This window comes from Myripristis murdjan, chromosome 1 (genome assembly GCF_902150065.1).
Source record: "Myripristis murdjan chromosome 1, fMyrMur1.1, whole genome shotgun sequence".
Classification (NCBI taxonomy): Eukaryota; Metazoa; Chordata; class Actinopteri; order Holocentriformes; family Holocentridae; genus Myripristis; species Myripristis murdjan.
In genome coordinates, this window is record NC_043980.1 from 22,711,007 (window position 1) to 22,738,072 (window position 27,066).

General features: G+C 40.5%; 3 protein-coding genes and 2 non-coding genes across 6 annotated transcripts in view; 1 reads left to right on the forward strand and 4 right to left on the reverse strand.

Annotated features, from left to right (window-relative positions):
• Positions 1-1,216, reverse strand: part of fhip1aa (FHF complex subunit HOOK interacting protein 1Aa) — a 29,605-nt gene extending 28,389 nt beyond the window's left edge. The window contains exon 1 of the mRNA XM_030048772.1: positions 961-1,216. The gene's annotated coding sequence lies outside the window, so the exon portion shown is untranslated. The remainder of the gene's footprint in view (positions 1-960) is intronic.
• On the forward strand, positions 746-20,632 carry sh3d19 (SH3 domain containing 19). 2 transcript variants are annotated; one of them, XM_030048755.1, is made up of 22 exons: positions 746-842; positions 4,392-4,695; positions 9,984-10,023; positions 11,403-11,443; positions 11,808-11,847; positions 12,192-12,327; positions 12,630-12,822; positions 12,921-13,994; positions 14,319-14,432; positions 14,623-14,729; positions 15,417-15,457; positions 15,576-15,798; positions 15,898-15,966; positions 16,161-16,295; positions 16,383-16,464; positions 17,418-17,548; positions 17,687-17,742; positions 17,887-18,116; positions 18,644-18,693; positions 19,300-19,486; positions 19,984-20,087; positions 20,184-20,632. In XM_030048755.1, the coding sequence occupies exons 2-22, from the start codon at positions 4,608-4,610 to the stop codon at positions 20,298-20,300; spliced, it is 3,258 nt and encodes a 1,085-aa protein (XP_029904615.1). In that variant the 5' UTR covers positions 746-842; positions 4,392-4,607; the 3' UTR covers positions 20,301-20,632. The 2 variants fall into 2 exon arrangements, with proteins under 2 accessions (XP_029904615.1, XP_029904621.1); XM_030048761.1 differs by having other exon boundaries at positions 12,651-12,822.
• A 1,039-nt stretch (positions 20,633-21,671) lies between these two features.
• On the reverse strand, positions 21,672-26,250 carry rps3a (ribosomal protein S3A). Its single transcript, XM_030050974.1, has 6 exons — positions 26,096-26,250; positions 25,294-25,397; positions 24,758-24,945; positions 22,957-23,165; positions 22,325-22,434; positions 21,672-21,843 (listed from the first exon to the last, which is right to left on the reverse strand). Exons 1-6 carry the CDS (start codon positions 26,155-26,157, stop codon positions 21,716-21,718), a joined length of 801 nt encoding a protein of 266 aa, XP_029906834.1. The 5' UTR covers positions 26,158-26,250; the 3' UTR covers positions 21,672-21,715.
• LOC115369221 (small nucleolar RNA SNORD73) lies at positions 22,202-22,271 on the reverse strand. The gene has a single exon (XR_003929144.1). It is a non-coding gene; the product is annotated as a small nucleolar RNA SNORD73 (small nucleolar RNA).
• Positions 25,028-25,097, reverse strand: LOC115369225 (small nucleolar RNA SNORD73). Its single transcript, XR_003929145.1, has one exon. It is a non-coding gene; the product is annotated as a small nucleolar RNA SNORD73 (small nucleolar RNA).
• Positions 26,251-27,066: the final 816 nt, after the last annotated feature.

The window sequence follows — 27,066 nt, forward strand, 5'->3', positions numbered from 1 at the left end:
CTGAACAACACAGGACAACAGCAGCAACAGTCACTTTTCAGCCTTTTTCAGCCACTCATGCCTTACATAATTTCTCATCCAAGATTTGCCTTCAAAACTGAGTTCATATCAGGTTATTATTCCTGTCACTGCCTTTGGAAACGAACCTGTATAGGAATGGCATGCTCACAACGAGCGGCAGGCTATGTTAAATAAAAGATGGTCAACATGAAACATTGATGATGTTTGCTGGAATAGGGTAACTGAACACCCAAACACACATCATTTTTTCCTCTTTGCCATGGAAATTTGACTCCAAAAACTCATTTCAACAATGGCCTACTTAGAAAAGTAAAGGAAATCAATGTACAGAATAGCAGACTGCACCATGCAGACTTCTTGTGGGGCTTTGAAATCAACTGGTCAGGAGCTTACAATAACAACACGTGGAAACTGCAGACGAAACACATGCAAAACGTCAGGCGGGGAGCAGGAGAGATGCAAAGTTACGAAACAGAAAACAAAATCAATATAATAAAATAATATTAAAAACAAGAACCTCTTAATGTCTGCGATTACTCGATTGTGGCCGATAGTCTCCAAACTTTTTTCCTCCACATCAAATCCTTCGAGATAAACAACACATCCCTCTTACCTGATGAGGTCTCTGTTTTCTGACTTGACATAAAGCCAGCCCTTGTTTAACTAGATGACCCCACTGAACCCTACAAAGACCCCTGGAAGTTCCCGGGCTGCAGTTTGGGAACCAGGACGCCCCCCGCCCTGACCGTACCACCCAGCCGCAGATGTCAATCACAGCGTACCAGCTGTCACTGAAAAACTCAGCACAAAACACGCACACGGTAGGCTACAATAACAACAGAAAACATGACTGTCAAATTCAAACTTTACAGGTGAGTCCAACTGTACAAGTAACGTGGCTAACAACGCCCTGCGCTGCTTGTATTTTCTCTTTCTTACCGTCGGGCAGATTTTCTGATTGGAAACGGCGCACAACAGTTTTGAGCGTCGTCCACCCAGTTCACCAGGTTTCCACAAGCACAAGCGCCAGGAGACTGTTATCCACTTTGAAATAGCCGGGTCTCTGTTTCCCCCGCCGGTTACAGCTCCATAAGTTTGCTTTTAGTCAGTAAAACACCGAGGCTTTAGGTGTAACCAAGCTACTTAACCTGGTGCGTGGCGGACGTAGGTGAAACCGCACTAATCCCCATTTAAACGCTCCTCCCCTCGAGCCGAGGCTGTCCGATGACAGCGCGCAGTCAAGTCCTCACTGGGGGAGTTTTTACTTGTGCATGATGATTCATGTGTGGGTTTCCTTTTTTAAAGTTATGTTTTCCCTTTCGAAAAGAAGGCTATATTAATCTCACAGTGCATTTTAAGAGGCCGCTATATCACAACAAAGCTTTGTATTTCTGTGGGAATATAACAAAAAATATAGAGATACCACAGGGTTTCAACCAGGCCTGCAGTTGAAGTTAAAGCTATGAACTCACCGTTGAGTATCATAGACAGACTAAGAGTTTCCATGGGGGTATTCTAGGTATATTCCAGTCATTTCTTGCTTGTGTTATGCGCATAGGTAAGCTACACCTCCGTGTGAGACAGATGTGTGAAACACAAGTGGCTGGATCTGTTTGCTGTATCAGTTCTTTGGCAATAAGACTATCAAGGGCCAAGTTTTTTTCAGATCTTTAATTCAGAATTATGGAGATTTCTTAAATTACTTTTTTTTTTTTTTCAATCTAGAAACAGACTGATCTTGCTGATGCTGAGTCATTACAAACTCGTCAGACAGGGTGGTTCTGATTTAGATTGTGCAAAATAAAGATTTTAGGGGACTTTGGTGTCTTTAAATGCATATATGTTGCCACCTGCTGGACAAATTATGGTACAACATGTTAGGCCCAAAACAGGAGGGAAAATGAGGTTGAAAATGCAACTTTGTTCTGTCTGTATGCTGTTTTTATTCACTTATCTGCACAAGTATACAGTGACGGAGGAGGTGTAGACAAAATTCAATGTCTCTTTTGGTAGTAAAAAAATAATTCAAAACAAAATTCTGCAAATGAATAATGTATGAATTTGAGGATCCCATTAAAAAAACATGTTCATGAGAGTGTCTTACCTGTGAGCCTGGTCGAGAAGTTAGTGAGAGACTTTAGATTTTGCTCATTAAACACAATTCACATATTAAATTCCAATTTTACATTTTATTTTTTTCTTGTCACTTTCTCTCTCCTAATCAACCTTGTGTCTAGTGGGATTATTCTGATTTTTAGCATCTCTTAATCTCCACCTTTAGAGCCCTGAAAACATAATAACATTTAAGTTTGATCAAAGGTGTTTCATTTCTCATTCATATTTGAATTTTGATCAATCAGAATCCCAATATGAATGATCAGAATCTCATTAATCTGTTTTGATAAACTCCATGAGTTTTATTCAGTCTTATTACTGAAATTCTACCAGATAAGTTTCAAAAAAAAAAAAAAGAAAAGAAAAAAAAACTGGGCCCTGATTCCAGTGAATGAAAATCTGCTGACTGACTGTAGTTTGTATAATAAAGCAACAAGATATTGATCAGCTCTTTAATGATATCTGGTGGAAGAGTGGTTAAATTGCCTTTCCGCTCTTAAATTGAATTGTAGAGTTTAAAGATGAGTGTGAAGACAAGGATTAACTCAGCTAAAGAGATAAATCTGTGTTTGGTTAAATTTTTAAATTGCTCTGTGAATATGGGACAGACCTCTGAGACAGGGTGAGTCTGGGCCAGGACAGCCCCCCACCCTCCACCCACAATGCCAAATACACTAAGTAATATGTGTAGTTTATCGTGGTCTGAACATGGTACTTACTCAAGAGCATCCGACTTTAAGTTGAGTCAAATTACGACCAGGCGACTTTTACCCAGGACTATTATGTATCTGTGCCCCCCTCAACAAGCTGTGTGTTGTTTCATGTTGACAGAATAGTGTAGCTTAAAAATGAAAGTAGGAAATAGTGGGATAGTAGGAAAAAGTGTTGTTGAAAAGGATGGTTTGAAATATGGTGGTGATTTGTATGAGACTTTACTTTGAGGGTTTGTTCATCTAATTAAATGTAAATATTTTTTATTATTCTATTTTTGATCAATATTCAGGATGTACAGGCTGTATTTTACCGACAGACTGGTCCCACAACACATTTGGTTTTTAATGCCTCTTAATTCATCCTGAATCCACCAGGTTTTAGTGATTTTTGGCATCAAAACTAGCATCATTTCTCGCTTTGAGTTTCAACAACCACATAAGATTGAAGCTCTTTTTTTTTTTTTTTTTTTTTTTTTTCTTACAAGTAGAAATTGATTTCCCCCTGGGGTATTTCACAAACCAGGACTAACAAGCTTCACAGATAACTTCAAAAATGTAACATGATATCCTCTGAAATTTTGTTTATTATTTGCTATCATCAACATGCATGACAAATATATTCCTAAACAAGTCAGAATCACCAGGATGTAATGGTGTCTTTTTCACAATTGTCTGGTTATTCTTCAAATCCAATTTTGTGAAATACCCCTGTGGTGTAGAGTTTGGTTGGAAGGGAACCATGCAGACTCTTGGGTGTGGCTGTATTTTGTATTTTTCTATTTCGTAAGGACAACACTCAAGGTAGCTTCTCACATTCTTCAAATGGTGACTGTAATGAATTACTAAAGTCAGCAGATAAACGGTAAGTTGCATTTTCCGTGACACAGGCAAATGTTCAGCAGAGCTGTGTGGCAACCAGTCCTTTGTTCAGCCTGTGCTGTGTGTTTTCAGTGTGTTGGTTAAAGCTTGTAGCCATGCCATTAGGGTGGGAGTTGTTGGACTGTCTCACTTTGAACTGAGTCACACTGGCAAGGCTGAATGATACCGAGAGCTGCAGTTCAGCAGGCTGAGAGGAGTCTAATGAATTCAACTCAGCACGCTCTGTCATGTTCGCTCTGAATATGATCATGTCTGCTCTGGCATTAATGGTGTCATTTTTAGGCATTACTAAGGCACATAGACTTAAATCATAAGCCCTAGCAATCCAACTTTCAGATTGATACACGTAATAATACACATTAGAATAAGATCTGACACAGTCCCACTCAAGATGCAATTTACATGTATGTGCTAGTGTTTCATTTTAGGTGGAAAGAGACAATCTTTCAGAGAGAGAGAGAGAGAGAGAGAGAGAGAGATCATCATGAACACACATAGCGGGTAACTTCCGGCAGGTTTGAAGCCGTCACACAGCTGTTTTCACCCCCCATCCTAACTTTGGTTGACATTTGTTAAATGCAGAAAGCGTGAACTGTCCCAACCACGGGGGGTAATGTAAGCTGTGTTTTTTTTTTTTTTTTTTTTTTTTTTTTGGCTGTGCAGAGATTTGACATTGTCATGCGGAGTCCCGACCTGGTGGGGTCTGACCGTGGCACCACCTCCATCTGATGCGGGGCAGAGGAGCGCCACTCTAACTTTCACCGCACTGAGCCCGACTGCGGTGACACCGATAGCGCACTAGAAGTTTGAAGTCTGCCCAGCGGTTCCCGAAGCATTGTTGTTGTTCTTGTTGTTTATTTTACACTGTTTTCAACCCCGATGATGGCCGAAGCCAGGCGTGAAGAGGAGGGAGATGAGGAGTGGAGAGATATGCGGGATACTATACGGCACAGAAACCAGGCAACAGGTATGGGAACTTTAGATTGGCATGACCCTTGTTGGTTGGCTCATTTGGCGCTCCTGAGTGACCCACAGAGCAGCTTCGTCCTAACGCTGTGCTGTTAGCTGGTGATTTATTGGCTGGTCAGCTGCTTGTAACAACAGATTCATAATTCATTGTAATGAAGTTTTGGGGGCCAGCGGAGCAAAGTGCAGTTTAAATGGAAAGGCTTAAAAGAGAAATAAAATAAATAAGTAAAAGCCTTCAAGAGACTTGTAACTGACACTGAAATGCTAGTTGGTTATTTATTTCAATTTTTAATAATAGCCTAATAATAATAATATATAGCTATATTCTTTTAACTCCTGAGAGACCTGTTCTTATCTACAGATGGGAATCTTGATATATAACCTTGCCTGCTCAGGCTTGTAAACAATATTACTGATATGACACACACACACACACACACACACACACACACACACAAACAGAAGCATTAAAAGACAAAACATATGTTTGTTAAATATTTAAGTAATATAAGTCAGTATCTTAATAGTTTATCAAACATGTTAACATTCAAATATGAGTAAAACATATAAAATATGTCCAGTGAACATTTACAGTTCAGTTTTGTAACATATTTGAACACGCTTTGACTCTTTTATGAATACTGGCTTTAGAGAAGAGTTTATGTGTATGATTAACCGAAAGGCGTGATATTTCCATAATTTGGGTTGATAAAAAGTTTATAATATCCTGGATGAAACTGACTAACAAATGCATTTTATGTCACTTGAGACAGTAATAGACAGTTTGGTTTGCTTTCATTCAGTCAGTGCATCACTGATAAAATAGGACTCACAATATTATAAGGCCAAGGGAAGATATAATTATTTGTTTGCTGTGCATTAGAAAGTCATCACTGCTTCTTGTTAGTGAAAGTGCCATTTTATGCCTGCTTGTGGCCTCTTCTGCTCCTTGTCACACAGCTTCGGTGAATATCTCAGTCACTGAAACGTGTATGTTTTGTGAGTTAACAGTGACCGCAGGAAAGCCTGTCAGTCATAATGATATTGTTGCAGCAGCGTCACTTTCCCAGTGCTTGGCCTTTCCAAACAATCATCCAACATTAGAGCAACTTTGGCTCACTCATCTCATCTTGTCTCATCGCATACCAGCAGTACTATTTCTTGCTGACACACACCAGCTCTACTGGAAAACAGGTTGTTGGTTTTATTTTTGGCTGCTTACATTTTAGCCCTAGTTCTGTTACCTCAGTAGATCTCCCACAGAGCAAACCTGTAATTGAATAAACACCCTATAGCTTTTGTTCTCAGTCAACAGAACCCTCTGGAGGGATTCACTGCAGTTTGTGCTTCCTTCTATTATGTTTCTGATAGAATGTTTTCCTACTAAATATGATGGTCCCCCGCCTACCCCCTTTTTTCTTTTCTTTTCCTGTGGGCAACACCTGTTGTGCTAACACCTAACCCATGAGTTAACCCCTGCCCTGCCCTGACCAGCCATCCAGATTCAGGCCTAGCCCACCCCAGCAGCTGTCCAGGCAGAGTGGGGGCTGTAGAAGTGTCTGGCGCAAGTGGGCTGCCTATGGCATGAGTGGATGAAGAAGCCTGTTGTATCTGAAACAGCTTTCTAACATTCCTGTGAAATATGCATTTTTTTAAAGATAAATAGGCACTTAAAGATTTTTGTTCACACATGTGCCACTTTAAAAAAAAAATATTTCAGGGATATATACATATATGTATTGTAACATCATGAGCAGTTATCATCAGGCCTCTGTATTATGGGTTGACAGTGTTGACATCATATACTATCTCAGGTAGTTTCCACTGTGAAACGCCCATCTGCATCCACACGTGTAATCATCGATGACTAAAGCTTCACATCTGCAGCTGTTGCCAATGTTATTCATACATGACACGACAATCTGTCAGCTTCACTGTCTGTTTTTCATGTAAGGGCAAATCCCCCAAGACTGCTGTTAGCATGTTTTGGCCAATCTTCTGTTATCAACTAAGACTTCTTTTAGACAAATGATGCCAGTAGTGCTTGTTAACACTATTAATCATCGGTGTGATATCAGTCACTTGCCTCTAAATCCAAAACGGTTGTATTTATGCCAGCATATTTTAGGCATCTCCCTGAATGAGACACACTAAAAGGTTTTTTTCTTCCCCATTCCCCAACTTTACTCTTCAAAGCCTCAGCCCATACTCATCTCGCTAAACAATAGTTTTTCCTTAAGAAAGTAGGTGAAATGTTGAATCTCACCCTATGAGGATATCATATTGTCTCTATCTATGAAAGCTGCAAGAGCTGTGAAAATCCCTTTTAATTCCTAAGATGTTTTGAAGGAAGCAAACATTTGAGGGCTGTTCAAATAAACTCTTGATGCAAAGCGTCTCTATCATGCCCGCCTCTGTTTCAGACGTGTTGGAAGAAGCCTCTTAGGCTGAACTGGAGGGAGGAGACTGAGCAGCATTAGCACAGCTATGCAGTATGTAGATTATGCCTAAACCTCCCACGAGACTTTATCTGTCTTTGCTTCACTAGTTTAAAGTTGCAGCTAGAGTAACGAGGGATAAAGAGAGAGAGCCTTTTCCTCCTTTTCCTATACTGCCTTTTCACCACCTGTTCTTTGTTAGGGCCCGCCTCTGCTCTGAGTAACGTCAGCATGTGTTCAAGTGAGAGTGCTGCTGTGAAGTGAACCCTTCACTGCTGACCTCAGCAGGCTTCCCGTGTGGCTGCTGTTTCTTTATTAGTGACATACTAATACCAAGAAATATTTTCTGCATTGGAATGCAGTTCAAAACATCACAGGGAAAGCTTGCAGGAGTTGTCTCACTCCCTGGAAATATGAAGGAATGCGGTGTGACTCCATGGGTTTTGTTTGAGTATGGTTTAATCATTTTTATAAATGATAAGCCACAAGTAAATAATTCATTTAGACTGCTTAGTGACAGAAGTTTGCACAGGCAGTAGGTGGCAGGTTTACTGCACATTAAACCTGCTCTGTCATAATCCTGCTTTTTTCTAAGTGGAAGTTAAATGATATGAGCCATTAGGCATGGTGACATTTTATCTTTCATCACTCTTAATTTGATATTGTGGATTCTGAATGGTATTGTGATTAACTAGAATAGGAAGAACAAAGAAAGCATGTAGTAATTGCACACCCCACCCTATAAAGACTTTCCATTATGTCCATTATTATAAGTGCCTTGTCACAGCATGCCAGTATGTTTCATTTGCACTTATACAAACACTGGCACCAGTCCAAAGCAAAACCAGGGCGTTAGACAAACATATATATATGTATACATTGATTTATTATATATATTATTTATTTATTTATTTATTTTACTCTGCCTGGCTTGGTGACATAATAAATGTAGAACAATGAAGGTTTGATGCAGCATGAGAGTGAATTTCTAGCTGTTGCAGTGCATAATTGAAACACTTGAAGAGACCAGTGAAAATGGATAGGAACTGCTAAGAGCAATGTGAATATTCGAATGACCTTTACTTGCATTAGAAAAAAAGACAGGACAGTGAAGTGTCGTGTGGCACAAACCAACACTTCCTGAATGACCGCATTCCTTTTCAACAGACTGGCCAAGTCAACACAGGAGAGCACAGGTACTGCAGGGCCCTCCCTCTTTCCCTCTGCTGTTGTCTGTGGGTGTGTGTCTGCAGGTTATGTGTTCCTCGTCACACTAAGACACGGAGACACTCACTCGATGTGCAAAGAGGGAGGATCTTAAAGGAAACGTCCTGTTTATCTTCAAAATTTTACATTGCATTGCTTTAATCCGTCAACAGGTAGGGTCTTTATTATATAGGATGATATCTTTGAAGACAAATTGTGTACTAAAGTGAGAGAGGAAGGAACAATATAGCTATCCAGACAGCCGGTGTGCCTATATGTCATGTGCCTGCTGTATGTCAGTGTGCATATCAATAACAAGCATGTAATGTTGACCTAGGGGAAGTTACGATGATACGATTATTTGAATCTTTTTCAAATGAAATGAAAGTGCAGAGGTTTATTCCTTACTTGCTATAAAACAGTAACATGAGGCGGTGGCACTACAGTCATTACAGATGACAAGTAACAAAGTGACAGGTGGATTATGTTTGAGTACAACAATATTGTGGTTTCAGGTGTGAGCAAGATCCATTAACAAGGCTCACTTGCTCTGCGTTGCTTCTAACATTTAGTTAATTATCTTCAATATGGCCACTAAAGAGTTTATGTTCAAGTATGAGGAAACAGGAGATTTATATAAGCTGTTTTCTGTGTGTTACTAGTCCATTTGTCTCTAAGCCTTTTTGATGTGGCACCTGTATTACTTGTTTTAGTGAGACTTGAAAATCAGGCCAGTGCCTGCTAGTAAAGGAAGTACAACAATAAAATTAGGTGCATTGTATGACAAAGGCCATCACAGCCCAAATAGATGCTGTTTACTCTCTCTTTCTTTGTACAGGATAGATGTGAAATCCCATTTGAAATCTGAGCAAGTATACTCTTGACATGGCATAAGACTTGTTTCTTTTAACGTTAGTACCAATGTGTGCTGCTCGGTGGTTATATATAGCCAAAGTAGCAGTTACCATACTGATTAGCAAGGTACTGCCAGTATGGAATTTGATATTATTTTCTCTTTCACACAAAGAATATACAATGGTATGCATAGGGCCATCCATAATTCAGCGTTGTATTGTCTTCAGGGTCTTTTCCTTTTGATATGTCAAACAAGAGAACGATTTAAGCACTTTAAATATCGGGAAATGTGACAACGAGGAAGGGAATATTAAAAAGCCTGTATTGTAGTGGCCAAATCATTTAAAAAAAAAAAGCCAACATGTTTTTTTTTTTTTTTTTTGCCAGTTTGATATTTGTTAGATCAAGAAAAAAGGTAATGATATTCTTTGTCCTGAAAAAATAATTCTAGCTTACTCATCTCTCAAAAGTAAATTACGTGTAATTTAAACCATTAAGTGAACAAGCATAGAATTAGGAATTAGGGAAGAGTCATAATGTCGCTTTCAATCCCTAATGCAGCTCAGAGGAAATATGCAACATGGTTACAAATTCGTCTTTCCTTTATTAATGGAAATTGGACAGCAACAATTTACAGTCTGTTATTCATCTTTGGGTTACTGCTTAATCATGATGGCATTTTATTGTTGCACAAGCTGATTCCTGTAGCTCTATTTTTTTTTTAATGAATGGCATATAATATCCATTATCTGGAATGGAGCTAGTAACCACCTCTTTTTCCCCACAGATCGGTCTGAAAGAACAAAGCCAGATCACTTACATTCCAGGTACGTCATCACTTATAGCATGCCATGAACACTTTCATTATCCACACGAGTTGAGGCATTATAGCATCTTTAGAAAACTTGTGGAGCCAGTTGCAGCGCGTTGCCTGCGGAGCTTTTTGGTTTTAGGTTCCCAGCTGCAGACACAATCCAGCTTGCACAGGATGGTTTCTGTAGCTGGGAAGGAGCTGTAGGTGCCAACAGGGTGCTATCCCTTTAACAGTCAGATTTGCTGATGGTGAGGTTGTGAATGGACCAAACAATGCACTGATCCATCCTCACTGACTGACACACCAAGGTCATCATGGGGCCAGATACATCAGTAATGCTGTTGTTTTTGTTGTTGTTTATAGCTATTGCATCGAGTAGACTGTCCCGCTCCTCTTTGTAGACTGCAGCTTGCTCGTGCAAAGCGGGCCTATTCAAAGCACTTCAGTTTATGATAGATCAAACAAGAGATGTTTTTGGCATGTTGTGTTTACAGGTTAACTAATCAATGTAATTAACCACATGGCACCAGAGAGAAAGCGAGTGTTGCTTTTCCACCAGGTAGTTTACATCTCCCTCCTCCAGTTCTTAATGAGTGGAATATGTGTGTTAATGATGGGCCTGCCCCCTCCGCCAAGAGGATTTGGCTTTGGTGAAGAGACGGTTGGCAGAGGTACAGAGTATCATATTAGTTGCATCTCTGCACTTTCAGGGATAAAGCATGGGTAACACAGGCAGGGGACTTCATATGATTATCATCCTAGTGAGAAGTGACAACATTTTGGGATTAGGAAAGAATAGATATGTTTCACTTGAGTGCGAAAAAGCCCAAGGATACTAAAGATTTCGACCCTGCTGGCTGCCCATCTGGAGGAGGTGTTGTGTGGAAGAGGAGACTTTTTCACTAAGGAGTTGTTTAAATGATGCTCTTACATCCTGTGTTGGCTGTGGTTGCTGTATCAAACAGGGGGCATAATGTTTTTGTTAGGAAGGATTTTAGTGTTTTATTGATTTCATTGGTTTTATGTATCTGTCACATTTTTTCCAGCTAATATGATTTGAAACACTTTTTTTTTTTTTTTTTTTTTTTAATTTCAGAAAGCAATATTTCACTGAATACTACAACAGAAGTGAATGAGGCGATAACATTTACTGAAAGTGGAGCCAAAATGTTGAGAGCCCATGGGAAATTTCTTCTCTCTGTATAAATGACATGAGCAGTATGAAGTGGCAGCAATAGGGGAAAAAAACCTGTATTTTGTGGTGATACCCAAGGGCAGGTTAGGGATTTTTTTCCCCAAACTAAGTCATCACAGAGGCACTGAACGAGTCTTGTCAGTATGTGTTCCCCACCTTCATGATAAATGGGCTTCCTGTCCTACTCTCTTTCCCAGCCAAGGACCTCTGTCTTCCATACGAGCTGCCATCAAACGAAGTAAGTTTGCACTGTTAAGCCTTGGCAACATTTTAAGATACATTAGTAACAATACATGAAAAGTTAATTTCCAAAATGAAGTATTCATCCGTTTGGAAAAAGGTGACACCTAGTGTTACAAATGATAGATCCTCAAAAAATAAAATACACTGTATACTTGAGCGTTTTTACAGATAAGATCCATACTTTTTGATATTCATTCATACTAAACACCCATTTCCAGGTTGATGCCTTTCAAAATTTTAAAATAAACCTTTCATATTATCATAAAAGGTGATATTTATAATTGGAAAAAGCAAGCCAATGTATTAAGTAGGCTAAGTCATGACATTTTGATGGATTCATATGAACTTTCTTCCCCCAGCGAGGACAAACTCTCAGAGTGACCCTTGCAGAGACAGAAGGTAATGTCAAGAAAATCTTCTCAGTAGAGCTGTTGGTGCAGTAGACAAATTCAAAATCCCTGTGCATGGTTACTTCCTCGTAGAATGTGCAGTTCATTGATGTAATTCAAACACACCGAATGTCTAATTTGATGCATGCTTTACAAATTGTCTTCCCAACAACACTGTCCTATCCCAGCTAACTCTAAGAAATAAATGCCATCAGCTTTACTAATATCCTTAAGCTCACAGGGGTTGTATCAGGCTGAACAGGATGTAGACACACTGATTTGTGCTCTGTAACTGTATAAATTATGTTAAGTGGTTGAGCACTGACTATTTAGAGGACATGATTTGTCTTTCAGGAGACCAGAGATCACCATCCTCTCAGCAGAACCTTTGGCCAGCAACAACTGGTTCCCAGGGACCTCTGGGGTTTTTCCACCTCCGCCTCCACCCTCACAGTCAAGCTGGTCTGGGAGCATCCAAACTGTTTCCCAGGTAGGTGTGGTTGAATTGACAGTGTTTCTAATCCGTTTGGCTGTTTGTTTGTCAATTCATCGTGCTTGGTTCTTCATATGGGCCAGTATTTGGATGTTCTCAGAGATGACCTACTACAACGAAACACAAACCAAGCACAACATTTAACTAAAGGTTATGAGTTCTGAGAAAATAAGGATATCATGAGTGTGTATGGGCTGCATCACAAGCTAAAATATCTCAGCACAAGTGGGACCATGAAGTGGAAATGCTGTGTGGGAGAATAATGTGTGTGTATGAACCCCTCTTTTTTCATGACTTAGCCCCCACCATCCTATGACCAGGTGATCAAAGAGAAGACCCAGGAAGTGCACATTGTCAAACCGACTGCCGCCCCCCGCCGGTTCACCTCTACCACCACCAGTGCCACCCAGACTGACCCTGTGAGGGAAGACGTTGCCGCTACTACCCCACCATGTAGTGCAGCTCCACAGTCAATACAGAAAAAATCTACTGGTGAGCCAAATAAAAATCATTAAGAGTCAAGACAATATAGTGTTATCTGAATTCACTTCTGGGTTTGTGTTTTATTCCTTATATTTACATCTTCCCAGGTAAAAAGCCACAAAAACCACCAAGACCATCACTGTCTAAACCAAACAGAGGCCCTGCCATCACACCTACAGACAAGGAGGTTGCTACAAATACCACAGCATCCTCTAACACCGAGAGCCAAAGTGACTCCAAATCTGATGTAGCACAACCCAACCAATCAGACTCCTCCCACACATACACCAGATCTGTCACTGTATATTGGGATATCCCATCACAACCTGTTTCTACATCCGTAAACTCATCATTTACCCCTGCTGAATCTACTCCGCCGTCCTCAGGCTCAGAAAATACTCAGCGCCCCACTCCACTTCCTCGTTCAAAATCCCGCAAACAGCCAATTACAGAAGAGGTCAAAGTCCAGACTTTGGTGACATTAAGTGAAAATGGTGACAGTGTTCAAGTGACTCCTAGCACAGAACTGGAAGAGGTGTCCTCAAGTGAGTATTTAAAGGAACTGTTGCAGGTCTTTAGTGTGGACAACCAATGCGAGCAGATCTGTGACACTGTTGACCAATCAGACAAGAGTGAGCAAAGTGAAGATGCTGATGGCGAGATGAGCAATATCCACAATCACCGCAACATCCGGGCCAAAATCCAGGCTTTTGAGAGCCAGGCCAGCACTGACGAGGGAAATGTGGTGGACCCAGCCAAACGACCGGAACCTCGACCGCGGAACGTACTCAACAAACCTCCAGTCGCTGCTAAACCTTCCCTAGGTCCTAAACCTTCATTTAAACATGGCATATCTAATCATAGTGAAGAGGTCTCATCCACAATCATTCCCCAAAGCCCTACGCCAGCCCCTAGACCTCAGCCGCCTAAGAAACCTGTGAACTGGTCCTTAAAAGAAGAACCAGATGCTCCACCTGCCAAGGTGGCCATCCTGCCCCCATCACGTCCTTCCATACTGGTCAGAGCTAAAAGCTTTGAAATCCAAGAGGAGGAAACTCCAACAGGTCCCCCTAAACCTCCAGTAAAGCCTGTTAAGGAGCCCCTCAAGCCCAACCTTAATCTGAACAACCACAACTCAACCTCCATCGCTGTAGAAAATGAATACGTCGACAGTCCATCAAGTGAGTAGCATTCTTTTTATCTCATGTTGTATAGGGGAAGATGCTCTGCTCTGCTTTGACTATCACAAATGTATGCAGATTTTTCATATTCCCTTATATATTCATTTCAAATTTACAAAGATACTGATAATCAAAACATAACACATTGCCACCCCCTAATTTTTATCTCTACTTCTCTCCTTTTACCGATTCTTAGTATGAGTTTTTTTGACTTGGGATATTTTGACTGATTGTTTTCTTTATGTGTAAATAAATAAACTAAAACTAGACTAAATAAATAAGGTAAAATACAGTAAGCATACAGCCAGCTGTCTCTGTGTCCAGATCGTACCCCGGTTAAGCCTCAGTGTAGTGTGGATAGCGACTGTGGCTCCTTCAGCAGACAGAGTGTAACAAGGAGACCTACCACCATCAGAGTGCCCAGCAAAGCTGAGAGACGTGAGTCCAATTCCCGACAACGTAGATATCATGCCAAATACAAACTACATATGATTTGATAATGTTTGTGCAGATTGGTAAATATTCTTTTAGGATACTCAGCTTTTTCCAGTTTGGTAACACATCCTACAAGTTTTCAGTGCACTGGAGGTAGGACTGATTATTGCGATATTTTCTTTGTGACTTTCAGATGAATCTCTGGACGGTCCTCCTCCTCTCCCGTCACAGAAGCCTGTGGGCCTCCTAAATTCCTCCATAACCCACAAACAAAGCCCAGCACCAGTCCTCCCCTCCGCGGTAAGATTTGCATCACACAGAGGAGTCACAAACCTAGGAAGTTCAAGAGTGCCCTACTTTGTCAAAAAGCACCAATTGTTTTAAAATACCTAATTATCATAAGTGCAGCTGATCACAGACAAGGTCAACCACAGACACTACATACTCAACATACTCAACATTACTTGTTTTTTGATTACAATAAAACATTTCCACAATAATCAGGCTGTACCTCTTGAACCTGAAAATACATCTGGAACGTGTTTCTCTCTCACACAGTATCTTGCCTGTATTTAAACTAATCATCACAAAGTAGCATAAAAAGTAATCCAGCTTATTACATTTTATCACTACAATATATGAACATCTTCTCACAGACTTATTTTGAGCCCAGTGAGGAAAGTCTCTCTTGACAAAGTTTGTCCTGTCTTTCATTTGCTTGGCTAAACACTTACCTGGTACATTTCCTCTGCTTTTCACAAACACAAAGCAACCATTGTAGCCCCATGTAAATAATGCTTGCCATCAAGCTAGAGCTAGCTTTGGCTGGATGCTATGGGCTGTAGCATGGTTACTGTGGTTTCCAGTCTCAGGGCATTTAAACAGATGCTGTCTGTTTTGCCACCAATACAATGCAAGTCTGTTTTACCTTTGATATAACTAAGTAAGAGTAATTAGTAAGAGACTAAAATATTTTTTTTTCTGCAGGACTCTTTCAGTATTGGGCCAGAGCCATCTCTGCCTCCTCGGTGAGTGAGGATTTAGGCTGGCTCGCCTAAATCCTAAGAAGTACTACTCATATCATAGCATTGCACCCTGCAAAAGTACTGTTGCACTCAACTTGATGGTTCTGTTGAACTCCTGCAGACCCAGTGGGGCTAAAGTCCTCCCACCTCGTCCACCACCAGCCAAAGCAGGCCCGGGAAGACCACCTCCCCCCCGTTTCGATGCTGCTGCAGGTCGATCGCGTCCCAAACAGTCATCTCAACGGGAGGCTTCACTGAAAGCCCAGGCCCACAGGTCCAAGAAGCAGGGGCCTGTCTTACCCCCAAGGCCCAACCCTGGACACCGTCTCTACAACAAATACATTGTGAGAGTTGCCTCTGCAGTCCCATGTCATGCACGTCACTTTTTAAATAGCACATAATGAGCATAACAATGTCTTTATGTTTGCTCTTTCTCTTACCAGCTTGAACTTCCTCATGGAATTGCAGGCTGTGACTACAATGGCATCAATACAGGAGAGCTCTCATTTCAGGTGTCCAAACTAGTTAATTCTTCCTACATATTGTCTTTACCTGAGTGTATCACTGCACACATTACTGCTGTACAATACTGTGTCAGAGACTGAATAGAACAGCAAATAGAAAAGCAAATCCTATAATCTCTCTGCTGTATGACCTGTGGAACAGATTCCGCAAAAATTAATACCTTTTTTGTCTGTTACAATAGAAAAACGAAGTGCTCCTGCTGCTTGCAGAGGTTGACCACAAGACGTTTGAGTGCCAAGTTGGAGACGTCAGAGGCAGAGTCCAGAAATCTCATATCACTGTCATCACACCTCTGGCCTCCATGCCTCCACCACAGGTACTTTGTCCTTCAGTTGTAAGGGAAAGCGTGTGTGTACCTCTATCACATTCGTCTAAGGCAGTATCCTTTCAATGTGTGTTACAGGCCGCACAGGGCACCAGTCCAGCTGGTTTTGGCAGAGACAGTTGTGGACTGAGGGTGCAGGCCACACATGACTTCAACTCAGGTGAAACCTCACTTTCTTTACAGCAAACAGCTGCCAGTATTGACTTGATTGTTACTGGAATCCAAAGTTGACTGTCATCAAACAGCAGATCCTCAATTAAAGGGATTTTGCCGTAGAGATCTTAATATGAAAATATATTATGCTTTGTCTCAAGTATTAAATTGCTTAGGTGTAGATGCCATACGAAAACACTGACAAATAGATTCAAAGTGCTGAGATTTCGAGATTAAAACAGTACTAAAATGATACCTCACACTTTTGTACTGTAATAACTTCTAGTGGATTCAGTTACAGTGAAATTAAACTATTCCTCATTTTACTGAGGACCTGCTGGAAGCCTCTCATAGACTACTTTGGGTCCCTGGACCCCACTTTGAAAACCACTGGCTTAGTGAATGTCACTTTTAACACTTAGTTGTAAATACTTTTGTCAGACATGGTTTGTTTTACTTGGCTTGGAAGTTAATTCTGTGGCATAAAGTACTTTGGTACCACTTTACAATAAGACTACTGTTAAAAAGGGTATTATAATTAGGCTATTGTAATTAGGTTATTAATTAGGTTATAACCACTGCATAAATCATTAATAAACAATTATAAACAAGTTATAACAGAGTGTTCCTATATAAATGTTGATACCAAGGACAGCTTTCTGGTAAAGGGACAAGATAAAATAAGCTAAGCAAGTAGCAAGATCTGAGATTTAACAGAAACAATGCAGGGCAGCAGTAACTTGAGCTTGCAAAATAGTGAACCTGCATGGATGAAAACTGTGTTATAACTTGTTTATAATTGTTTATTAATAATCTGTATTTATATATTTATATAGTATTTATAACCTAATTATAACCTAATTAAGAACCTAATTATAAACCATTCATAAGCCCTGTATAAGGGTGATCTCTGGTACTGTTGATGGAGCGTTGTACTTCATGTGTGTGTTTTGCCCTCAGAGGGTCCAGGAGAGCTGGGTCTGAGGGTGGGAGATGTGGTGACCAATGTGGAGCAGGTGGACAACGATTGGTACAGAGGCACATGTAGAGGATACACTGGATTTTTCCCCATCAACTATGTCAAAGTCCTGGTATGATTCAAAACAGCAATACTGCTTTCAAATAGACTGTGATTTCCATTTTTGCAATATATAGATCACTTTTTTTGATGACAATTAAGCCATTTACCTGAAATAAATAAATTCAGTAACCATTTCTCCTCCAATTAGTCGAATTCACCAAAACCCATCCCTGAGAAGAAAAAGCCAGCATCTGCAACAGTCAGGTAATGTTTTCATTTCTTAAGAAGCTCTATACAAACTAGCCTAAAATGATGTGTAAAGCTAAGACAAATAAAGCTTTTGATATGCAGTCATTCTCAATATTTTTTGCATATACAACATTTTGAATTTTGCCGTGTCCTCTCAAGTGGTCCAAGATGTGTGGCAAGGTTTGACTTTGATGGGGAGCACAGTGACGAGCTGTCGTTCTCTGAGGGGGATGTGATCCAGCTGAAGGAGTACGTGGGACAGGAGTGGGCACGCGGGAAGGTCGGCGTCTTTATGGGAATCTTCCCTCTCAACTTTGTAGAAGTCATCGAAGATCTGCCACCGCCTCCATCTCAGCAACAGACACCACCCACCAAGATAGCACTACCTGGTAAGACTACCTGGAAACACGGGCCAAAGGCTGTCAATCCATTCAGTGCGATTCAGTCAAAGGCTGTCAATCCATTCACTGCAATTCAGTCATTATGATTTACCAAACACAAGTATGGTGAAATATATCAATACATTAAAAGGGAATACTCAAACTACACTAGCATAATATGAACTGGAGCATAATGTCATTCTCTTGCCTCTCAAACTCAGCAACAAAAGAACTGCTCTGTCCTTCAGTGAACTGCCTCCGTCTATGCTTTTTCTTTGTGTTGGCTGGCATTTTCCCTGTGGTATGTCAGGAATCTGCGCATCTGTTTTTGTTTCATTAACAGTGCTGTGTACATTAGGTCTCCTCACTGTCAACTTGAAGCCTCTGGATGAATATAACAAACTCATGAATTAATTGTAAAACAACCATAGCAGACACACACACATAAATGTTTTCATTCATTTTTTGAGCTCTAACTGTAAGCTACACATTGATGTTCTTTTGATTTTGAATAACTCAAGCCACACTCTTTATAGGAATGGCTGCTGCACCTAATACTCATCAAGAGGCTGCCAAACCAGTTCAGGTAATTGCAATTGCAATATGATTCACAATTATAAAGGGAAATTGTAATTTTTGCATTATAATTTTCACTGATAAAGTAAAATGATGAAGATGTGATTTTTGCTGGGGCCAAGTGAGTTTTTGTACATCAGGAGAAGATGATTTATAGGTCAGGCCATCTCTATAGCACCAGAATATTTAATTTTGTAATGGTGTTTTGACATACATTTGACCTATATCAAAAAAATGCACATCTGGGAATTTGGATATTGCACTTGGCTATATTGCATTTTTGATATTTCGATTAGTTGTTGAGCACTAATTAAGTTCGAGTTCACATTTATTTGGAGACCTTAGTCACTGATTTAGTCTTAAATGGCTTTAAGGGCACACAATTTATAGAAAACAAACATGACAACCACTGACCTAAACCCTTATAGCAAGCAAGAGAACCCCCCCCCCCCCCCCCCCCACAAACAAAAAGGAAAAACAATGCAACACAGTGCATGTGTTTTGTTTGACGAAGATAAAAGTCTGATACAGTTTTGGATGTTGTGTGTGTTATGTGTATCCTCCAAAATGATTTGTGCTGCTCAGTAACACTTATCTCACTCTGCCCGCACCGTAGGCCTCTCAGTCTGGTGTGGAGTGGGCGGTGGCTCTGTACGACTTCACCGGGCAGTCAGAAAGCGACCTGTCCTTTCAACAGGGTGACTGCATCCTGATCACCCGACATGTTGATGCTGACTGGTACTGTGGCAGGCTCAGCGGCAGAGAGGGCCTCTTTCCCAAGGCTTTTGTTGAGATCAGCACAGGTATTAAGTTCTGGTGGCCTGAACTTGTTGAAGTGACAGAATTATTGTCCCGTGCAGAGGGGGTCAAACCTTCATTCAAACTCACATTTATCTCCAGTATTACCTGTCTGCCTCCTCTCTGAACTGTATCCATCAGTGTGTCAGCAAAGAAAAAATACTGAGAAAGTAGTGAAAGTGGGTTTGTCTCATAGGACTACCATGTGGTCTGAACTATAAAGTCCTATAAGCCAATATGAATCATAAGATGTGGGTGGCTAAAGGGCTTTGCACTGATTTATCACACATTCTGTTAAAATATCCAGAGTATGTATAACATATTCTATATCAACAAAGATGCCATCTACCTTCATATCCACATCACCCAAAAGTTATAGGATCTAAGTGCTAAATGATAGCACTTGGCTCAAATAAACACTATGTCGACATCATTGTTAGTCCTGCTACTACAGGAGGCTTAGGTCCAATAAGAGTGACGATGTTGTTGATTTTGTCACCAGGCCAGTCAGCACTGGATAGTGAACCGAGCAGGGCTGCCGGGATAGGGACAGCCAAGGCCCTGTATGACTTCACGTCAGATTGTGATGAGGAGCTGTCTCTACAGGTGACGTCTTTCTTTGTCAATAATAAATTCACATGTCAGCAAATCTTCATTGAAAGCATTATCATTTAGAGATTTGCATTCCTTTCTCCTTCACAGGCAGGGGACATCATAACCAATTTGGAGTCCATAGATGATGAGTGGTTCTTGGGTGATTTGAAGGGGAAACGGGCCTTGGTGCCAAAAAACTATGTGCAAGTATTGGAAATGCACTAAGGCGCTTTCACTTCTGTCTACAAAAGAAGTGGGGCAGTGTTGGATGGACCCATTTTGTGCCTGTGATGTACGCCAGCCAGCTGAAATATGAAACCTACAGGAACAAAGAAACTGGTTTCACTGTGGAAATCTGCAGTGGACTGACTTTTTTTTTTACTGGAGCGCAGTATTTTGTGATATTCTAAGCAGTGTGATTGAGTGATTTTCATCTTTAGCATTAACTTGTCAAATGAATTAAAGTGTTTAAGTTATTTATCATGGTGAAAACTCATGACATTTGAGAATACTGAGGAAAAACTGTAAGAATTTGAATAAACTTGGATTTGAACTTGCTTGCTGCTATAGCTGTATGTATACTCTTACATTCAAATATACCATGCTCATTCCTCTTAACTACACACTTGCACCATCTAGTGGCTTGACATAAATATCTTTCTGCCTATTCAATGACTGTACTCACCATCATCACTGCAAAAAGTGGTGAATACCTTTAGACGTTTTTAGGCACCACTAATGAACCTTAGGCATTGACTACATGTGGACTGTTAAAATCATAGGGCCTGTTACTGTACTGCAGTGTTAGATCAGTTACTCAAAAAGTAATTTAAGTTACTCATTACTTTATATAAATTGAAATAACTTTACTAATTTCTCTCTAAAAAGTGATTACATTACTAATTACATTTTAAAAGCCAGATCATCAGCATAACAAGACAGTAAATCATATGAGGACTAATAAGTATATCGCACACCATAATAAAGTTGTCATCCTTCATCTGCACTTTTGGCAAATCTTCACTTGGAGACAGATTCATCACAGAAAGATAGCACAGCTGATCACTTGACCTTTAAAGCCAATTTTCTCAGTTTCCCATCTGTGAGCTTCTTTGATTGCTTATTTGATGCAATTTTTAATGTGTTAATTCAAATGCAGTACCATGCTCAACTTACACTATTACACTTTTATTAGAAAATTAATCTAATTACTGAAAATTCAAACATAAAACGTTAATGTGAAAAGTAATCTAATAACAGCGAGTCATATTACTTCCAACACTGCTGGAGACCATCCTGTTCAATTCTCCAATCTAAGATTTAGCAGGCATTTTTAAAATCTGTCTCCTGAAAGTTCAAGTTCTTGCCATAGACTGCATGAAATCGTGAAAAGAAACAAGAAAAGTGAATAAACACAATGCAGTCTAGCCCTAACCTAACTAGTCAGAGGAAACTTGGGTTCAATGTTTTGAATGCATCCTACTTAAAACTGTTTTCCCCATCTGCTGCATGCTATGCTGAACATGTATTATAATTTAAGGATTTTATGTCCTTCTGCATGTAAGGAAGCTAGTAACAGAAGACAGCAGCACAGTATCACGTCATTTACATTTTTTTTTATTAAATCTGTCAGGGTGTTTTCAGACTGTCTCCTGGATGGGGGGCTCATAGCCATCAGCTCTCTCCACCTTGGCCCCAGTGTCATCACCGGATGCTTTTGCAGCTCCGCCGCTGCCGCCTTCACCGTGGAGCTCCATCAGTTTACCCACTGTAACAGACACAAGAGAAAGTCTGAAAAACAGTAGAGAGGCTTCTCCTGGCTGGAGAAATAAATCAGTATACTACAGCATAATGAAGAGCTGGATGTTTGAAAGTCAAAAACCATAATGTGAGAGGGCAATTTGTCAGCTGCATTTGTCTGCAGCTCCAATAAAAGTGCTACAGCTACAAGTCATTAGGAGCATTTTTAGCTGTAATGGCTCAGAATGACTTGACCAGCAACCCAAAAACAAGCTCGACAAGAATCCAGTGTAGCCACATCAACCGGCCCTGTCATTCCATACTTTGTGTAAGTAAAACAAAGTTGAAACAAGCCAGTTTCAATGTTCATTTTTCATTGTTACGGGAACATCAGGTGATCTCATTAAGTAATCACACAGCATCATCTGGGACCGAAACATTTTGTCATCACATGTTCCCACAAGCTGAAAGACCTCAACCAAGAAAACAGGGAGGCGTAGGGTACTTACACTCAAACTTGGGCTTCTTCAGCATCTTGACCTTACGGACGTAGACATCATGCAGAGGGTAGATGGACTGGCAGGCCTTCTCAATGTCCTTGCCAACACTGTCAGGGATCCTGGAACATCAAACAGTACACATCACATTAGTACACACTGACAATTTGGCTTTCTTTGACGCCACGTTTCAGTCTCTGAGAACACATTTCATGGCAGTCAGACAATTAAAATAGTTGAAATCAGATCAAAATGTTTCAACTCAAAGGATTTACAGAAAAATACTAAGAAAAAAAACCCAAATCATCTTCACATCCTGGTAACACATGACACACTGTCCATATAGCAGTTTCATCTGTAAAAGCAGAGACCATTTCTGGGTTCTTACACTACCTGAAATGCTCAAGAAAGCCAATTTAAAACTAGAAATGCATAAACCTGTAATTCAGAGTGCCCTATGGTAAAGGTGCAGATGCAGTTCAACAGACTGATCAATGGGAAAGAACAGTGATGTTTCAGGATTTTTCAATGATCATTGGCAGTGTATTATTTTTTCAACACCATCTTTATGGCTGTAATGTAAGAAGACATGTGAATCAACATTCAGCAAGCAAAGCAGAGGAGAAATTGTGTGCTGTACTTACAGCTTGTTGACGACTTCCTTCAGGTCGTTGGTCTGAACCTCACGGGTCATGATCTCCATCATCTTCTTGCGGATCTGACGGACCTGCTGGTGCTGGGCATATGAGGTCTTCCTGATCTGGTTGGTGCGCTTCTTTGTGAAACCCACGCAGAAAAGACGGAGCAGGTAGCCATCAGTGGTCTTCACGTCCACATGGGCCTCAATCATGGTCTGAGTGGAGGGAACAAAATCTTAGTTTAGAGGTCTAATTTGTCATCTTAAAAAAAAAAAAAAAAAAAAAAAAAGCTAAGCTCTACCCTTGCATACTCTTGATACTGTGATTTCAGTGTGTTACAGATGTATTGCAATTAACTGCAGCAATTCACCTTGTCTACTTCAGCTAGTGCTGTCCTACCCACGAGACGACAGGAATTTGTTACATTCAGCTATGTGCTGTACATGACCAGAGCAGCCTGATGGTGGTTATTGGTTTTACCACATTCAATAAGTTACGACGCAAACCAAAGAACATTAATATTTAAGTGTAATGAACAGAACCATAGTATGCATAAAAATTTCTTACGCTACCTAGTTCACATGGGAAACAACTATTAATATGATTACACCCAACAAAAAATCTTTTCCTGGTTGTGCACATGTTTCTTCCAGAAATCAAATACTGTTAGGGTTTGAGATGGAAAATCAAATGTCCAACAATATTCAATAAACACAGCTTCAGTTTTTGAATGTCGATGTAGAGCACAATAGGGAATGCTAACTATTATTTCCAGTCAACAAAAGTCAGTCGCTTCATTTTTGCAAAAGGGTCTGCGGCTGTATTGTGTCATGTCTGTTTAGTGTAAAGCCGATGGAGAATTGGTTTCCCTTTGTCTTCTGTGATTGATTTCTTCCTGTGTGATCACTAGTGCGAAGTGACAGTCTGGAGAGATGCCTTGTCTCTTCAATTCTAGTGTCCTGACACCAAAGCCTGACACTGACAGCTACTTTGTACTGTTGGGAAGTGTCCTTTTCTCCATCTTACACTCACTGAATATTCAACCCCTGCAGAAGTGATAGAAACTGACATGACTACATTTCACCAAGTATCCACTGGAACAAATGCAAACGTGTTGTCCCAGGAAAGCAAGGTACATTGCTATTCCTAAAAACAATGCTGCATCATACTGATTCATACCCTATTTATTCTCAAAGGTGTTATTTACATGCATTTAATACAGCAATGTTTCACTTTAAGACATTTTCATCATTTATCACAACTGCCTCTGTCAGATAGCGACAAGCTACACTGTGTTTATGGACCTGTGGTTATCACTGCTGCTGTTAAACCCTGATGTTAACTTGCACTTACCACATGCAAACACTGTAAAGAAGACCCAACTAATATTAAGTAGTTTCAAGTGTAAAATTAATAGCTAGGTGGATATTTCTGATGCCTCCAGTAGACATTTCAATAATTTATCCATAAAATGTCAATTCAGCATGCTTTTTCCCAGCAGCTGCCTTCCACTCCTTCAAACGTAGGAGCTCCCAGTACAAGAAACACAGCTTGTCACTACGTGACTTTCAAATGCACCTTTAACATTGGTTCAAACCACATTTTCAATCTGGGTCCAGGAATTCAAACATATTGACTCTCCAAGCATCACGCTGTTTCATCAGCCGTGACACCATCACCACCCCTAAATAACAGCAGTGAATGATGGAGGTTCACTACTCCTTAACTACTCATGTGAGTCGAAAAAAGTGAAATGTTCTATGGTGAAAAAAAAAAAATCAACTTGTTTAAGTTCTGTGAGCTTTACCTGCCACTTCTTGACCATGGAGCACATCTTGTCACGAGTCAGGTCCATGCCATGGAAGTTGGTGAGGCAGTTCTTGCCCTGAACGTCCTCAGTAATCAGCTTGAACTTGCGGAAGGCCACCTCGTCATTCTGCAGGTCAGCGAGGCTCACCTCAAACACACGTCCCTTAAGACCGTCCGAGGCAATTCCTGGGTAATTGAGGATCAAATGTGAGAGTTAGCAGACAAGTAATAACACACTGGTTAACCAGTTGATTTCATAAATTATGGGAAAATCAGGTGATCTCATTAAGTAATCAGGAACCATCATCTGGGACCGAAACATTTTGTCATCACTCTTTCCCACTCACATTAACACTTTATAACACTACTCATGCATTACTAATTTGGAGTACTCAACAGCTGAAAACATTTACATCATGGTTGCAAATGTCTACTCTCCCCAGCTACCTTGTCTATTATGCTGCCAAGTCCACTTCTACTACCTCCACCTCTCAGTACTTAACCTTTAACTTAATGAAGCAAATGCAGACTTACTGGTTCCCTGAGTCCTGGTGACCAAGGTCTTGCCAAGATTGCGGATGTTGAACATGGCTGGTGCCTTGACATCATACCAGTCCTTCTTGGAGAAAGGGTCCACACTGTGGGAGAGGAAGTTAAATCACCCCATAAATCTTTATATCTGCACACAATCACCCAAAATACAAGAGGGCGAGCATGTGGCTTGTTGACAGGAGTTACACCAAGGCTTGACTTAGTGTTAGCAACCCAGCTAACATGCACTGTAACTAAAGGACACTGCATGTTAGCTGAGAGGCTTGCCATTAACGCTGACTGCCATATTAATGTGATCCCAGGTGCCCGAGTGTTTCCCCAAAAGATCAAGATACAGACGATAGTAAACTACTGTTAGCCTGTACCGCGGCCGGAGGATATACTGCTAAAATGTGGTGGACTTGACTGCCATCTTGGTAGCTAACGTTACCATTACCTCAATGCAAGCTAACGTTCATGTTAGCCAAGCTTTCCCAGTGCTACTTATTGTGCGACCAAACATGCCAGCCTACTAGCATACTGGTTTGAGTATATCTGTCATAATCCTGATCCATTTCAGCACTTTAAATTGGATTCTGACTCACTATAACGTGTAAGAATAAGGCAGGGGACTCGCATGTTACAGCTCCATCCAGTCCCCATTGAGGCCGGCGACGAGCTTAGCACCGAGCCGCTGAAATCTACTTGTCATCTGCTTCATCCGTCACACTTTTAACCTCCAACCGGCAAAACTGGAGACACTAAAGTCCATTACATGATGCGATGCGTGAATTGTGCTACTTACATCTTCTTTTTGGCACCTTTTTTGCCGCCTTTGGTCAGCCTCTTATTCTTGCCGACTGCCATGTTGGCTACAGGGAGTGAAAGAGGAGGAAGAAGGAATTACCGCGAGAAATAAAGAGACTGAAATCATGAGATTTGTCTTATCTCGCGAGTCCTTGTGGATTAATGGGGCGCCCTCTGCTGGCGGAGCGGTAGAACAACATTTTCCTCCACACGAGTTGAATTTGGAACATAATAAAAATAACATTATACGTAATACCCCTGGTGCCTGAGAAATTAATTAAGCTTTTAATAACTATCAGACCACCTATATTTATTTTATGTATGAATTAAGATAGGGGCAGTAAGTTGGGATAAAGTGTAGCTATTATTTGTTGTGTGAAACCTTGTTTTGAAATAAACATTCAAGGAATGAATGCATGAATGAATGAATTTTGCTTGGTTATCATGAATGGTTATGTGCACCATGGTGCACTATACAATTCATTTACAGTAATTTTCAACATACAGCAGACCTGTCTTCTATTGTAGAACCCACATCACCAAAATTACTTTAGAGTCACCCTCAACACCCTAGAGGCACAACAGAAAGCCTGAACACCCCAGATCTTAATCTACGAACAGGAATAACCTGCCACTTGTGTTAACACCTCATGTAGGTGTATACTATTGTCTCCCACACCCAAACTGCTACTGTATCAACGGGAAGACATTTCTTGCCTGTTGGATGAACAAAGAAACAAGGTGTATACATTTATTAAGACCTAATAGACATACTGTAGCTCTGAATGACAGTATGTTGGTAAAGCAATCAATGACATCTGTGTGCACAAAGATCTTTTTTCATCTATTTGTAGCTATACAAGTAACAAGTTATCTTAAATGGTGTGTCCTTGAATGTCCTTGAAATCAGAACACTTGGAGCAACAGCAATTGCCAACATATTTTGAAAGAATGAATTTAAGATGTAAA